General features: G+C 42.8%; 3 protein-coding genes across 7 annotated transcripts in view; 1 reads left to right on the plus strand and 2 right to left on the minus strand.

Moving 5' to 3' along the window:
* The window catches only part of PNLDC1 (PARN like ribonuclease domain containing exonuclease 1), a 46,525-nt gene extending 43,175 nt beyond the window's left edge, over positions 1-3,350 (plus strand). Inside the window, exon 21 of the transcript XR_014546173.1 lies at positions 3,247-3,350. The gene's annotated coding sequence lies outside the window, so the exon portion shown is untranslated. The remainder of the gene's footprint in view (positions 1-3,246) is intronic.
* Positions 2,762-6,958, minus strand: LOC310759072 (proto-oncogene Mas-like). Of its 4 annotated transcripts, XM_083605929.1 has the most exons (4): positions 6,840-6,958; positions 5,076-5,167; positions 4,330-4,386; positions 2,762-3,833 (listed from the first exon to the last, which is right to left on the minus strand). In XM_083605929.1, exon 4 carries the CDS (start codon positions 3,800-3,802, stop codon positions 2,837-2,839), a length of 966 nt encoding a protein of 321 aa, XP_083462055.1. In that variant the 5' UTR covers positions 3,803-3,833; positions 4,330-4,386; positions 5,076-5,167; positions 6,840-6,958; the 3' UTR covers positions 2,762-2,836. The 4 variants fall into 4 exon arrangements, with proteins under 4 accessions (XP_083462055.1, XP_083462053.1, XP_083462054.1 ...); XM_083605927.1 differs by lacking the exon at positions 4,330-4,386 and having other exon boundaries at positions 6,840-6,956; XM_083605928.1 differs by lacking the exon at positions 4,330-4,386 and having other exon boundaries at positions 6,853-6,871.
* A 2,517-nt stretch (positions 6,959-9,475) lies between these two features.
* On the minus strand, positions 9,476-14,319 carry LOC310759071 (mas-related G-protein coupled receptor member H-like). Of its 2 annotated transcripts, none has more exons than XM_083605925.1 (2): positions 14,192-14,319; positions 9,476-10,564 (listed from the first exon to the last, which is right to left on the minus strand). In XM_083605925.1, the coding sequence occupies exon 2, from the start codon at positions 10,525-10,527 to the stop codon at positions 9,556-9,558; it is 972 nt and encodes a 323-aa protein (XP_083462051.1). In that variant the 5' UTR covers positions 10,528-10,564; positions 14,192-14,319; the 3' UTR covers positions 9,476-9,555. The 2 variants fall into 2 exon arrangements, with proteins under 2 accessions (XP_083462051.1, XP_083462052.1); XM_083605926.1 differs by lacking the exon at positions 14,192-14,319 and adding an exon at positions 14,010-14,153.
* Positions 14,320-16,414: the final 2,095 nt, after the last annotated feature.

Here is a 16,414-nt window from a genome sequence, read left to right on the forward strand (position 1 = left end):
TGGCTTCAGATCAAGGAAAGAGACTGCTTTGATTACCCTGGTATATGACCTGTACCACTACCTGTATAGGGTAGTGTGACTTGATTTATTATCTCAGTTCTCTTTCTGCCCTGCCACACTAAATGACCAAGTTCGTTCCAATGCAGGAAGGGTATTATGTGGCCCCTGTAGTGATGCCAATTCCACCGATCAAAGCTGTCAAGTGCCACATGTAAGAAAAAACGATCTTGTAGGTAAACTGATCCCAAATTATTAAATCATTAAGGGCTATGTATATGTATATATGGGACACGGGTGGTGCTGTGGGTTAAACCACAGAGCCTAGGACTTGCCGATCAGAAGGTCAGCGGTTCGAATCCCCGCAACAGGGTGAGCTTCTGTTGCTCGGTCCCTGCTCCTGCCCACTTAGCAGTTCGAAAGCACGTCAAAGTGCAAGTAGATAAATAGGTACCGCAATGATGGGAAGGTAAACAGCGTTTCCATGTGCTGCCTTGGTTCGCCGGAAGCTGCTTAGTCATGCTGGTCACATGACCTGGAAGCTGTACGCCGGCTCCCTCGGCCAGTAAAGCGAGATGAGCGCCGCAACCCCAGAGTCATCCATGACTGGACCTAATGGTAAGGGGTCCCTTTACCTTTATGTATACCAACAGTAACCTGGACTGGTTGCAAATCAGCAAACAGTGCAGATCTCTGAGCACAGGTGTTATATGCTGACAAGGCCCTTTCCTGTCAGCAATCGTGCTGCAGCATTCTGCACTAGCTGCAGGTTCCAAATCAAGCACACGGGAAGACCCACATACAGCACATTGCAGTAATCCAGCCTTGAAGTAACCAATTCAAGAACTACTGTGGCAAGGCTTTCCTGGTCCAGTAATAGCTGTCAAACCAGTCACAGCTGGTCAAAGGTACTTCTAGCCACAGAGACTACCTGAGCCTCCAGTGACAGCTGGATCCAGAAGCAGCTCCTTCAGGAGGAGTGCAACCCCATCCAGGGTAGGCAGCTGACCAGTTTTTGAGACATGGGAACTCCTCACCCACAGTGTCTCCATCTTGCCAGGATGCAAGCTCTGCTTGTTTTTCTCATCCATTTCACCAGTGTGCCCAGCCAAATGGCTCAGGGATTGCACGGCCCCTCCTGATTCAGATGTTATGGAGAAATAGAGCTGAGTGTAATCAGCAGACTGATGGCACCTTGCCCTAAAACTCCTCATGACCATCCCCAACAGCATCATATAGATATTATATAGCACTGAAGAGAAAATAGTCCCCTGCAGCAGCCCATAACATAGCTGCCAGAGGGTCGAAAGGCCCTCTCTCAATGCTGCCCAATTTCTTTGACCAGCCATGCAGGATGACATATGTTCACTTGCTCCAGATCAAGCACATGCCTGAGACTTTCTACTGTAAATATAAGTATTTTACCTGCATAGTTTTTACAGCTGCTGTAGCTGAGAACCAATTCAAGACTACCAATAAGTAAATCCTATTTTAAGCTTGCTTCCACCATCTGTTGTCTGATTTCTTTGTTAAGTGAGGTAAATGAAAAGGGGGAGCCAGCTTCTATTTTGCTGCTAAGAATGGGACTTTGTTCAATCCACACATGTGGGCACCTGGAGGGGTAAATTACAATTAATATATTTGTTCCTATCTATTAAAACCCATTCCACAATATACAGCTGAGGGATTGGGCTACAGAATAGTAAGCTAAGACCCAGTGCCATACATATCCCACACTGTCAGAAGTAGGTGTTAAATCCCTCAGCTACTCTCCTCCCTCTGCCTCTTCACTGAGCGGGAACTCGACCAAACCAAACTTCCCCTCAACCTAGGTTGGGTAATATATTCACTATTTTAACCTTCATTTTTGTCTGGTCCTTATATTCCCTTGCAGTGATAAACCCCCGGTTGTGGTTTGGTTGTTCATCCTAGTATTCTTGGAAAGAAGGGTTCCTGAACTGCATACAGGGCCGGATTTAGGTTTGATGAGGCCCTAAGCTACTGAAGGGAATGGGGCCCTTTATATGTCCAGCTGTTCTTTGTCAACAACAAATTGTCACTGTTTTTTGTGTTGACTATATGCTATATGGTAATTTATGGACCTAATAGGCATCTAAAGCATTTGCACATAACAAAATATGTATTTTATCAAAGTAACTTACATCATAGGAGCCTACACAACACAAAATACTGTTGCTGTATGTAGGTTTTATTTTATTTGTGATATGAAATGTACATCCAGGTTTTTTCCCCTTTCATTTTTTTGGGGGGGACCCCAAGAGAGTGGGGCCCTAAGCTATAGCTTGTTTAGCTTATACGTAAATCCGGCACTGACTGCATATCTTAAGCCTGGTCAACTTGGCACACAGAGCAAAGCTGTTGTTCAAGGCTCACTATTTAGCTAACTGGACTGTGGCATTTCCATACCTTCTAGATAGACACAATGCCTATCTAAAAGGCATGGTTACCAACTGTGTCTATTCAGAATTCAGTCCTATTGAATTCAGTGGGGCTTACTTCCAGGTATGTCGAGTGAGGATTACAGGCCTAGTATTTATTTAGCAAAACAAAGTTGTCAGTATCACCAGGGTTACTCTCCAGTTTTCTTTTCCACCTTGTTTGATCATACTTCTGCATTTCGTAGAAGCTTAATCCTGCAAAGATACACCTCTTTGGTGATTTGAGGGCCCTGTTACCCATCTGCAAATGACTTTTCCGTGGTCCCTAGGTGAGTATTATAGCCTACAAGTAACAAACAGTAAAATAAACAAGTCTTAATATATTTATTCAGGAACCAGAAATGCCAGTCTATATTCTTTGACTTAGAAGCCTTTTCAGTTCACATCTGAGGCTCTGGATGCTTCTCAGTCTCCTCTTGGTCTACTTGAGTTCTCTCTGCTTTGCCACTCAAAGCTCTCTCAAGAAACATATGGATGGGCCTCTCTCTCTTCCAACATCCAACAGCAAGATATATGAAAGGGTTGATGCTGCTCTTGATGGAATCAAACAACAGAGAAAGTAGAAATGGGATTGGTGCATCTAGTGTTTGGTGCCAATATGCGATGGCATCAACAGTTCTAACTGTAAAAGAAAAGATAAGAAATACAACAGCTAAGATGGTGATGGTGATATCAAGTCTTGCTGGAGCACTTTGCTTGGCTTCTCTTTGCATTTTGACACAAAGAGCTGCGGTAGAAAAAAGCATGATGGGTTGGAAAACCAGAAAAGTTATTGTAATTTCAAATATAGTTGCAGCTGTACAGTCTGCTCTCTCTTCGTTGTGAGATGAAAGGAACCTTGGATAGCAGGAAATATAGGCCACCAGTGACACCAGGCAGGACAAGGGCCACAACACGGCACACACAATGATGGAGAGGTACTTTAGCCTGTGACGTTGATACCAGACTGGGAAGAAGACAGCGAGGTACCTTTCAGCAGTGAGAGCTGTTACCAAGTAGATGCTGGTGTTGTATCCAAATAAATATATAAGCTCCATTACACGTGAAAAGTAGAGATTGACATAAATTTGTCCCAAAAATGTGATAAAAACTATAATGTAGTAGATGTTTACAATAAGATCGGCAGCTGTCAAATTGAGAATATAAACTGAGAACCTAGTCCTCTTGATCCTGAAGCAAAGAAGCCAGAAGTCAACTCCATTCCCAATTAATCCCCAGATGCAAGTTGGAATAGATAAAATGATAATTGTTTCCAAGAAATATTGCTTCTTTGCCCAGTTCTCCAGTTGTGCATAAATTGTATTGATTGTAGCAGTGTGGGAAGACAAAGCAATTGCATCTGCCATGGCCTTAATGTGTCCACCAATTCTTCACCTGCTATAAATCAAACACAATTTGTCATTAGTAAGATGTAGTGATAGAGGTAGAAAACATCCAAGAAGATCACTTGACAGACAATATTCCAGTCCCATAAGCTTTGGTTCGTCGTTCAGTCGTCTTAGTCGTGCTCAACTCTCTGTGACCCCATGAACCAGAGCATGCCTTGGAATTTCTTCTCAAAGCTTCTCCTTTTGTGCATGGAGTGTTCATGGCAAAATACTGGAGTGGGTTGCAAGTTCCTTCTCCAAAGCTTTGGTTAATAAAGGCTAAACTGGAATTTATTTTCCTCCCTAGGCTGCTTCCTCGGTACAGGGGCTTTCTGCATTCATTTAGATGACACGGGGGTGCTTTATCATTACACAATTTTCTGTTGCCTTTCGCTGCTTCTATGGTAAGCCCTAGCAGGTATCAACCATCCAGATACTCCCCCTAAAATATCACAACCTCCAGAAGATAATGCACCCCAGATCTACATGTTTGAAGGATTCTGTACCTGTTTTCTCAGTACAGACAGAAATTACAGTCAGTACTGGATTTTTCCAGAAGTCATCTGCAAAAGATGAATAGGAAACAGTCAAATTTGAGTTACAGGTAGGTAGCCGTGTTGGTCTGCTGTAGTTGAAACAAAATAAAAAAAATCCTTCCAGTAGCACCTTAGAGACCAACTAAGTTTGTTATTGGTATGAACTTTTGTGTGCATGCACACGAAAGCTCATCCCAATAACAAACTTAGTTGGTCTCTAAGGTGCTACTGGAAGGAATTTTTTTTTATTTTGAGTCAAATTTGAATATGTTTCAGCTATACAACCCTTCTGCAAGGAAATGTTTTGTACCAAATATACTCATATGCAGAAAAGCATTCAAATAGTCAATATTGCTTTACATAGCAATGAGGCTTTATGGTGGTTCAGTTTCTATCAAGTACCAGTGCTCTGTCATCTAGCTGTTGCGGGTAAGAAAATACAGCCTACCTTGCACTGGAAACATATTGAGCAACTCGCAAGAAGGAACTCATTTTAGAACAATCACACCCTCAGGGTTTTTTTAATGAAGTGAGTGACAGGGTATGCAATTTCCTCATAATTACACACACACACACACATACGTACATGATGCCATTTGGCTAACTTCCATGATCCAAACTTCTGTTTCATGAAGTTAATTCAGGATATCTAAATGTGCAAAATATCCCAGTTCAGACCATCATTCCTCTCTTAATAAGCTTAGGTGTGCACACACCTTTTGCTCATGCAGCTCTTTCCCTCCTCTCTTCAACAATGTGCAGCAGTCCAACCCAGGCATCTCCAATTCAGCACAGCTTTCTGTTTCATCTGAAATGAGAGTTACCAGGTTTCAAACAAGCCAGTCCTGAAAGTGCCTTAAGAGCCTTGGGCTCTGACACACCTTTCAATTTGTGCAGCCAAGATGGGTTTACTAGTGACAGCAATTGGTTATAGGCTTTTCCTGCTAAGGGCCCCATATTTTGACTTCTACCGCCTCCGCAGCAATCTTTTGTGGCGCAGTCGGTTGTGCCATCTCAGGACTTTACCATCTCACAGTGCTGCATGTACAGACCAGGCCTTGCCCTCTGAACTACCTGCAAGGCCTGTATCAAGCAAACTCAGTCCCAAGGAGTCACTTGGCAAAGTGCATGCCTATTATGAAGAAGCCAGTTGAATGTGGTGAAAGGCCCACTAGTAGGGCCAGAAAAACACAAGCAGGATATAAGGCATTATCTGGTTCCTAGGCAAAGTTCTAAAACAGGACTAGCAGGTGTGGCGTTTGCCTCCTAGGTGGGTCATAAGGAAAGAGTTAAATGAGTGTGATGTGATTGGCCAGAGAGAAACTGATAGGAGGAGTTAGAGTTGGTATTGTGTGGAAGTCAGTTGAGAGTTGGGAGTTGGTGAAGGAAGAGGGAGGATAAGTCTGTGGGTTGGCGGAGTTGTGTTGTGAAGGAGTGAGAGGAACTGTTAGGTGGAGTCAGATAGTTAGTTGGGATAATCAGTTTGAAGTTGTTAGGAACGTATAGGACAGTTAAGGAACTAAGATTAAGAAACTGACAAGAAAAATTAACTGAAACCTTAAACTTGTTCATGCTAAACAATAAACTTGATTATTTGTTAATGTTAACATTAACGGGTTGGTGGCAGCGAAGAGGCAATCACAGAGGTGGCACAGGGATCAATAGACCGTCAAACGTCCGGGGACCCTGTGTGATCGCCACAAAAGGCAAGAAAGAAGGCAACATTTTCAACTAGACGCAGTCATCCAAATAGAGTAGGCTGATCTGTTGATCCAGCAAAAATCTGGAACTCACTGAAGGTTTATAAAAGTGCCTGCCCAGACAGAGTGCTTAGCTCCTTGCCTGGGTAGTTTATCACATGTTGGCTCTGGAAGTTTTAGGAGTACCTTGACTCTGTTACAAGTTCTGAAACGGAGTTGATGGAATCTGAGGAAGGGGGCTGCAAATATGGTTGCAAGGGTTGTCCAGCAGCTCTTGTGGCACAAGGGCTTCTGGTTGGAGGGGGTCCTTCTTTGGGGTTTGAGCAGAAGGGAATTTTCTTGCCATCTGTTTCATCTGTGGAGTTCCCACTGTGTTTCCAGATTGTGGGAGTTTGACTCCAAGGTAATGTAACGCAATTGCATCTTCTGGAGAGAAGATGTCAGGGGCAGGTGTTGGATGGAAATGTAATTCCATCTGTACAATTGCTTTCTCCTCTGACGCTGCCACAGCTATACCCAGGCCTCATCACAGTACAAAAGGTGCATGTACAAAACGTGTACAGTGATCTACCCAACACCATGGTTATGACTGAAGGTTCTTAGGAAGGAAAAAAAATCAAATTCAGTCTAGCAAATTCCCAAGACATTTGTTAAAGACATGTAATGATGTGACTAATGAAAATGATAAATAAAATATAAGCATAGTTAAAGCATTAAAAACATTTTAAAACACCAACAAGCATAAAATAATGAGCTTCAAGATAAACAAATAAATGCTACCATTATAGTTAACCTCCAGTTGTCTTTTCAACCTTAGGGGGCCACTCTTTTACTCTTCTCAGGAGCTTACTACTGCAAAAGTATGAACCACAGCACTGTGGTGATGTGTTCCTATGTAATAAATGGAATGTAAGAATCTTATGACCTCACATCAACTGTTTTCTGGAGTGTGGTAACATCCACAATTTTATCACCCTCAGACATGGCTTTTTTAAGATTCGCAGAGGCCCAGGGGCAGAATTTCATTTGAAGAGCCCATGTTCTTTACTGTACTCTATGTCAATGTAATTTCTCTTCCTCAACAGTTTAAAAAATCATTTTATTATTTTTTAAAAAGCTGCAGTTTATTTTAGAAGAGATAAGTTAGGGAAAAAACACACAAACAAAATTCAAACACACACATGGCTCTCTGCAGGGGGATAAACAGTTCCTACCAGATTTCCAGATTTCATTTTGTATTTATACCCCACCTATCTGACTGGGTTTCCCCAACCACTCTGGGCAGCTTCCATTATATATAAAAAGGTAATAAATGCAGGTAGGTAATAATGAAGACGGAGTCCAGAGAGAAAAGAAACTGATAACACTTTACTGAAGGAAACTTGACGAAAACAGTATATAATACAAGGAGAAATAAACAGAGACATCTTCTTGTTCTGAATTCAAACTTTGTTCATAACAGGAAGACATATAACTTCAAATACAGGAGGGAAACTATATCAGAAATATGCGATCAATTAGAGCATGCGGTACCTTAGTAAGCATCATGCCACCCAACCTAGTTGCTAAGCAGCACATCCAAACACCTCCCTCTTGCCTAGTTGGCTTACTGAAAACAGGGTTAATCCTTAGATTACAAACTGAATGACCCCTGTTGTTACATTTCTAACATGGAGAAGGTTAAAGCAGCTAGGGAAAGTATTGAGGGTTTCAGCAGTGAGTGGAAAGATGCTGTCTGCGCACCAGAGGCTTCATTGACAGAAGGTTTTTAAAATAGTTCTGCTGTAATTATATAGAATAGAAGTTGTTCCAAATCCAGTTCTATTGTTTCCTGGTTACTCTTTGATCCAAATCTCATGCCCATTGCCTCATATATGTATCCTGGTTCTGATCCAAGTGTAAACAAAGGTTATGGACTCTTGCAATTATGCCTTTATGCAAGATAAACAGAATTTCCCACTTGTTCTCCGGTTTTGTATTAGTACCACTCCAGCCCATTCCCACAAAGTGGGTTAAAGGGACATAACTTATAGACAGACTTGCAGGAATATGGGATATTATATACCGAGAGCACAGGGAAGCAACATTTGCTTCTTTGAAAAGTCAGACAACTTTCTCCCCTCTTCATTCCTTACTGATTAAAGCAAATACTTTCAAAGGGCAACACTTCAAAAACCAGCTCATTGCAAAAGGAATTGTCTTTTTTAGACTAAATACATTTCAAAGGAAGTAGAAAATAGGTTTAACTTGGTAATAATTGTAATGATAAAGTGAGAATGGGGTAAATATGCTTTCTTAATACATATATTTTACATGTTCTCTAGAGTAGGAGTGTGGCACCTATGGCCCTCCAGATGTTGGGTAACAACTCCTATAATCCCTGACCATTGGCTGTGCTGACTGGGGCTGATGGGAGTTGGGAGTCCAACAACTTCTGGAATGCTACAGGCTACTCATTCTTGCCCTAGAGCAGTGGTTCTCAGAGGGTGTGGCAGGAGAGGATAGCAAGTGTGGCAGGAAAATTTAGGACGAGCAAAGAAGCATTTAAACATTCCAGTGTAGTATAGTATAGCATCCACACCTCTCTTCAAGAGCATTGGCTGTTCTTATACAGTTCTCCACAACATATTGTTGTGAACAGGGTTTTTTCAACTCTGACAAATATGAAAGATCTCAAAAGAGAAAGGCTTATTTGTGTTGATGAGAGTTTGTTTCAAACTAGACCTAATATAAATCAGATTACCTAGAAAAAGCAAACCCACACCTCTCATTGAGTCTGTATACATACTTAACGTACGTATGTAAGGGGCTTGTTTAAAATTACATTTTGGCAATGAATGATTCATGTTCGTATGTAGCTACATACCCCATGTGGATCATATTATAAAGTAGTTGTGTTCTACAGTATGTTATAAATCGTTTTACTGCTAGGAGTTGTTTCTTTTTGTTTTCCAAAGTATTTATTATTGATAAAATGTTCAGTGTGCTGAAAGCAAATTTTTTTCTGAAAGTGTGGCCCAGAGGAAAAAGTTTGAGAACCACTGTCCCACCAACAATCCTTACTAGCTGGAGCTTATTTTCAATTTATATTTTATTGACCTTTAAGCTGCACTTTTACATTAACACCTCTGTACAGATCTCTTATCTGGGTCATCTGCAGACCGTCTGCCTCTGTATTCAAGATTCACTTCCTTTCTTCCAGATGCTTGTTGATGAACCACCTTGAGAAGCAACCAACTCACTTATGCCTGCAAGGCACATGTACTCTTACACCTCTACTTTCCTCTGTCCTTTCCTCACTTTCCTTATTCTCTATCACATGACAAGGCACAAATGGCTAAGGACCAGGAAGACTCCTAGGTGAGGAATAGGAATAGGAGCCTAGAGAATTATTAGAATTAAGGAAGAATCTAAAGTATCTGTAATACATTTATTCTGGACCTAGTATTCCCACGTGTAGAATAATTTTGCAATATACCTCTACATATAATCCTTTCTATCTTATGTCTGAGGCCCAGGTCACAGCCTTTCCTGTATTCATTGTAGCACTCTCAGTTCCTTCATCCAAGAAAGCTCTCTCAAGATATGTCTGGATGGGCTTGTTGCCAACCTCTCCTTTTGTTGTATATCCAACAAAAAGATATACAAAAGGGTTTCCACTGCTGTCTATGGAATCAAGAAAATGTAAGATTAAAAAGAGCACTGGTACATGTATGGTTGGAACCCAACGTGCCATGATATCAATGATCCTCACGGAAGCAGCAAACAGAATAAAGAGGAGAACTGTGGCCACAATGGTGATGTCCAGCTTTGCCGGAGGCGTTTGCTCTGTCCTCAGCATTCTGATCAGAAGGATCAAAGTGGAAAAGACCATGATGGGAAGACAAACCAGGAGGTTGAATATCACTCTGAACATTTTTGAAGGCTCACAACTTGCGTTCTTTTCGTTGACCGTGGACTCAAATTGTAGATAGCAGGCACAATACAACACCAGTGACATCAGGCCGGACAGACCCCATAAAACGGTGCACATAATTTCAGAGAGATACTTTGGCCGTCTAGCTTGATACCAAACTGGGAAAAAGACCATGAGGTATCTTTCAGCTGCGATAGCTGTAAGCAGATAGGTGCTGGCATTGAATCCAAATGAATGCACCAACTCTACTATATGTAAATGGTATATGCTGATCGGAACAGATTTCAAAAATAAAACGAAAGCTGTTACATAGTAGGAGAGTACAGTAAGATCAGCAACTGCCATATTCAGGAAATACACGGTGAAGTTAGTTTTCTGAATCCTGTTCCAAAGAAGCCAGAAGACAATTCCATTGCCAAGTAATCCTAAAGCACAAATTGGAATAGTTATTATCATAATTGTTCTTTGCATGGCGTAGCCAGTATCCAGTTGTCCTGCGGGGTTTTTGACTCCACCAATAGTGTGGAAAGACAAGGAGTATGACTCTGCCATCTTGGGACTGTTAATGTATGAAGCAATTCTCTTCAACCTGCCAAAAATCAAACACAAATTGTCATTATTATGGTGTTGTGAAGTAGTGATAGAGGTAGGAAACCGTCAAGGCAAGAATGTTTGTATTACAATATTCCACTTGCCACTTTGGAATTTTCTCCCATGGCTTTCTTCTACATACTGGACTTTGTGTCTTTCTTTAGAGAGCACAGGCCTACAAAAACTGGTATGACCTTTCATCAGTTTCTGCAGTAAAACCTTAGTATGCATAACTCATCCAAATGAAACAGCCTTGCACAACCTGGTGCCCTCCAAACATTTTGACTGCAACTTCCATCATCCCTGTCCACTGGCCATGCTGGATGGGGCTCATGGGAGTTGTAATAAGGTGCACAGTCTGAGAGTCATTTTGGACTCACAGCAGTCCATAGAGGCGCAGGTCAATTCTGTGTCCAGGGCAGCTGTCTACTAGCTCCATCAGGTACGCAGGCTGAGACCCTACCTGCCCATGGACTGTCTTGCCAGAGTGGTGCATGCTCTAATCTCCCACTAGGACTACTGCAATGCACTCTACATGGGCCTGCCTTTGAAGGTGACCCGGAAACTATAACTAATCCAGAATGCGGCAGCCAGACTGGTGACGCGGAGCAGCCATCGAGACCACATAACACCGGTCTTGAAAGACCTTACATTGGCTCCCAGTACGTTTCCGAGCACAATTAAAAGTGTTGGTGTTGACCTGTAAAGCCCTAAACGGCCTCGGTCCAGTATACCTGAAGGAGTGTATCCACCCCCATCGTTCAGCCCGGACACTGAGGTCCAGCTCCAAGGGCCTTCTGGCGGTTCCCTCCCTGCGAGAAGTGAGGTTGCAGGGAACCAGGCAGAGGGCCTTCTCAGTAGTGGCACCTGCCCTGTGGAACGCCCTCCCATCAGATGTCAAGAAAATAAACAACTTTCTGACTTTTAGAAGACATCTGCAGGCAGCCCTGTTTAAGGAAGTTTTGAATGTCTGATGCTTTATTGTATTTTTAATATTTTGTTGGAAGCCACCCAAAGTGGCTGTGGAAACCCAGCCAGATGGCCAGGGTGAAAATATATCATCATCATCATCATCATCAAAAATAGCAGGTGGGCATCAGGCTGAGGAAGGTTGTCATTGATTATTATTTCCCGCAGGTGCCCCTGTTTAAAATATAGCATAGCTAATTTTCTCACTGCAGATGGCGTCTGCTATTGTGAAGTAAATTGTTGCATGGACAATTATAAAGAACAGAAAATAGTCACAACACCAGCACATTTTGCCTATATAGCCCTACTGCATTGAAATATTTGATACCAAATGTTGGAAAACAATGAAATAGGTGTAATTATCTTAGCCTAAGTTTATCAGTTTCACACTAACCCGATTTCACCTAAATACTAGCATCCTGCAATAAATAGCTGCAATAAAATACAATATATCTTACTTGGTAACTAGACTGGGCAACTATATTAGCATGTACCAAATTTGGAATTCAGTTTTTATGTAATAAAATTATTGTGAAAGAAGAAATGAGTTAATGGGAATATCAAAATATAATACTGCTTTGGTTCAACATGCAGCCCGAGGGGCTCATGTGAACCTCAATGTCTTTTTTTGGCAGCCCAGATTTTAAGGGATCAAGGAGGACTATGGGAAGGGAGGGAGAGAGAACTGGCAAAAACCAACTCTTTCTCCTATCCTGTGAGAAAAGAAGAGGGGGAATTCATGGTAATTTGGGATCCAAGCAACTGTTTTTGTCTGAGCAATGACAGAATATGTTTTTCAAGCGATTATTTCAGGGTATTTTGGAATGCCTTCATGACTTGGGAATAGGTATTTACTACTTGTCCATCACTTTACATGAAAGCAGTTATGCTTCTCTCTTGAAAACATGAATGGTATGCCATATTTTCCCACCAGACAGCTACAAGATTTTGTACAGGAGATACTTCCCATGCCATCCTTGAATCCTCATGAACCCTTCTTTTTGTGTATCAGGGTTGTATTTGGCAGGAGGCAACATTCCTCCAAAGGACCCAGTGTCTTGGTTTCCGCAGCCTAACTTTTAAATCCTCTGTTAATTTTGCTTATATTTATGATTTGGGAACATGGGCACGCTACTCTTTGCTTAATGGCGAATGGGAAATGAGCAACTGTTTTCCTATGAATGTCAGCAGGGCACCCCAGGACAACCCTTACTCAGGATAAAAACAGGAGAAGAATGAGAGAAGGGAATGTGACCCCCTCAGCTCTAAGACTTCAGCTCTATGTCTGACTTTCCAGAAGGCATATCTTTCTGAGTGGTCATGGTTTTATCTTCTCCTGGACCAGACATACCTCTTGGACTAAGGGCAAGACCAGTAGACTGAAGCAACTCCATCCCAGTGAAACAAAAGTCTGGGCAAAGTCTCTAGCTATTGTGAAGTAATAGATGATTGAACTGAGGGGCCCGCTCATATTTGACGGTTAAGACTGGTGGTCTAGAAATCTGTGCGCCAGACTAGAAATGTGCCTTCTAAAGTATTTATCTCCCTATGCCAGTGAACTGGAATGACCGCTCCCCGCTTAAAACGGGGGGCGCCCTTTGCGTGGACGTGCGCAGCCCCTGGATCTGGAGCGGCTCCATCAGCATAGGCTTGGCTTTGCCTTCCCTCAGGTGGGATACCTGGAGGTCTCCGCCTACCTCAGTCAGTTGTCCAATCCCACCTGGGGGAAGCGTTGACAAGGAGACCAGACCAGGTAGGGGAGGGATTACCTGCCCACACAATAGAGGGAGGATCTTACCTGGGAATCCTCACTTGGCTCCAGAGCTTCTCCCACCCTACCCACCCTCAGTTAATGTCTTATTTTGCAGGTTAACTTTTCTTCACAGGTATGCGGGTGCTGCTACGTTAAGGTCGCTGTTAAAGGGCCGGAAAGGAATTTCCCTGCATTGGCAGGTTTCGCCTTTCCCGTAGCAAAACGTCACAACTTTGGCGGTATCAGGCCTTGGGCGGAATCCTTTAGTCCATCTTCCTCTTTGCGGCAGCGATACCAGGGTTCCCCGTTAAAGGGGTTTCTGAAGGGAGGCTTTGACCGTACGCCGAAAGGTCGTCATTGCTCTCCCCTGCGGCGGCGGCATAACGGGGGCGGCTATCTCTGCTTGAACATATGTTCTCCAGAGCCGGCACATCCCCCCCCCCACACTGGATAACCCTGATGTTCCCTAGGTCCCCGGCTGGGGACTGGGGAGGGAGAACGCCCAATGCCTGAGCCAAGGTCTACCCACATTTGAAATTTAATAAAGTTGTGGCCAATTTAATCCCATAGCACGTTGTCTTGAGTCGTTATTCCACATGACGGGGGGGACTGCTCGGGATCTGGGGACTCCGCCTGTCCACGCAAATAAATTTTAACCTTATTTCTGTAGAGAAGGCTTCAGAGGCAAGTGACTGATGGAAATAAGACATCATCACTTTACCTTTGTTTCCCTCATCCATCCATTTCCACTCAAGGTACAGCAGTGATCTGTTTGACACTGTGCTCCTTAAAAATGCTCCTCTATGATGCCTTTTAAACAGACGCATGTGAGTAATGAAACTCTTGGCCTTTCTTTTAATAAAATTAGTAAGAGCAGTCGCAAGACAGAAATCTGAATACTACCGTGATCGCTCTCCAGTTTTCTTTTCAACTCCCTGTGTTCATGCTTCTGTCCTTCATAAAACTGTACTGCTGCAATTGTATGGCCCACCTCAGTATGATGATGGGTGCCCTATGTAACAAACAACATGAGATTTTCATGACCTCACAAAAACTGTTAGCTGCAGTATTGTGAAGATCACAATATCATTACACTGGATGCAGCTTCCTACTCCGGTTTCAGATGGAGACTTTCTTGATCAGCCTGGTAGATGATGATTATGATAATTATAGATCACCTGCTCTTGGGCAAAGATGGAGATACACCCCCCCCCCCGGTCCTCTCAGCAACTTTGATACCATCAGCATAGTTTCTTCTAGCAATCTCATTGTGGTTCTGCTGGCAGGAAGATACTTGAAAGTGGTGATAATAATTTTAATAATAAGTGGTTTCCAAAGCCACTCTGGGCGGCTTCCAACAAAATATTTAAAATATGGTACTATGCTACTGCTTTCCATGCTAGAACTCTCGTATGTGGCTTTATAAAGTTACAACCAGGGCTTTTTCTCAATCAAAAGTCACTGGAACTCATTTCAGGCACCTCTCAGGTGGGTACCATTGCCATTATAAGAGAACAAGGGAGGCATTCATTGTGAGTCCTGGAACCTCTTTTTCTAGAAAAATAGCACTGGTTACAAGTCTTAATATCTTCAACTGTTAATGCTTCTTAATATCTCTTTGATAATAATAAATAAGGATAATATGAAGCCACAGGGTGATGTCATCCAGTGATTTCTAGCACCACATAATCAGCGGTACCCCTTTCTAAAGACAAAGGAACTGGGTCACTGTTTTGTATGCTTTGGAAATCTCTTGAAATGACTACGAGGACAGTATTCAATTAAGAAAAATGCATTGAGTGGACACCTTCAGCTTGCACACAGGGACTTTCCTCTATATTTTCTACCATCCGTGCTCTGCAGTGTTCACAAATCCGATCCTGAAAGTTGGGGGGCGGGGACACCAGAACAAACTCAAGGTTTATAGGGGGAGAATGTTCAATTGTGCAGAGAGAGAAAAAACTTGCACTGGCAGAATGTTTGCCTTAGCACTAGGTTGAATACAACCTCTAGAATGCACCCTGTGTGTCATTGCCTTTTAGGACAGCTCAGAAATGTCAATTTGTTCTGAATATAGCAGCCTGGCTTTACTATTTATTGTACTAGCTGTAAAATATCCTCTTTACACTGATTTTGTATTTACTTTGTTGGTCACCAATGTATTTCTAGGCCAAATACAATTCATTTTAACTTCCAGTGCCCCAAATGATCTCATACTAGATATAGAATAGAATACAATCTCTTCCCTGAACTCTTTGAGTTGGGATCTGCTTGAGAGCTGTTATTTCAACTACCGCTTCCACCTGGTGCATGATTAACAACTACCTGAAATACAGCTGTGGGTGTATTTTTTTTTGGTGGCACCTGTATACAGTGGTACCTCGGGTTAAGAACTTAATTCATTCTTGAGTTCTGTTCTTAACCTGAAACTGTTCTTAACCTGAGGTACCACTTTAGCTAATGGGGCCTCCGCTGCTGCCACATGATTTCTGTTCTCATCCTGAAGCAAAGTTCTTAACCTGAGGCATAGCTGTCAACTTACAGATTTGAAAATAAGGGACCAGCAGCCTTGAAAATAAGGGACCAGCAGCCAAAATAAGGGACCTGCAGCCTCACCTGTTCCAGGCACTCCAGTCTTCCTGTCCTCCTGCAGTCTGGTCAAACTCATGCTGGTAGCTTCGAGAACACTGTCCAACCAACTTTGTAACCAGAGGTTCAACTGAATAGAATCTGAATCACATGCACCACAAGGCCTATGCAGCCTCAACTTAAGATGACTCCCCGGCCTGGCTTTGCACTGCAAAGTTTGCAGCAGCACGTGCAACAAAATGGCATCCAGCTTTCAAAACCCCCCTCTGCTTGCATTAACTAGCCACACACAAGGCATGCAAGCTCCACCCCCCAGTTGTTCTTAGACTTCTTATTGGGTGAGCAACACAGCCAAGCAACACAGTTGGAGCCTCCCTCCTCCCTGGCCGGCAGGGAGGGAGGGAGAGGAGCTGCTTCCTTTGAAATTTAAGGGACATCATTTAAGGGACATTTAAGGGACATCCATCAATAAGGGACAGCAGCGGGACATGGCACTGGAATAAGGGACTATCCCTTCAAATAAGGGACACTTGACAG

The sequence above is a fragment of the Podarcis filfolensis genome (assembly GCF_964270895.1).
Source record: "Podarcis filfolensis genome assembly, chromosome: 3".
NCBI lineage: Eukaryota > Metazoa > Chordata > Lepidosauria > Squamata > Lacertidae > Podarcis > Podarcis filfolensis.

Coding starts and splice junctions, on each gene's coding strand:
- LOC310759072 (XM_083605930.1), bottom strand. CDS start 3,802: ATGGCAGATGCAATTGCTTTGTCTTCCCACACTGCTACAATCAATACA.
- LOC310759071 (XM_083605925.1), bottom strand. CDS start 10,527: ATGGCAGAGTCATACTCCTTGTCTTTCCACACTATTGGTGGAGTCAAA.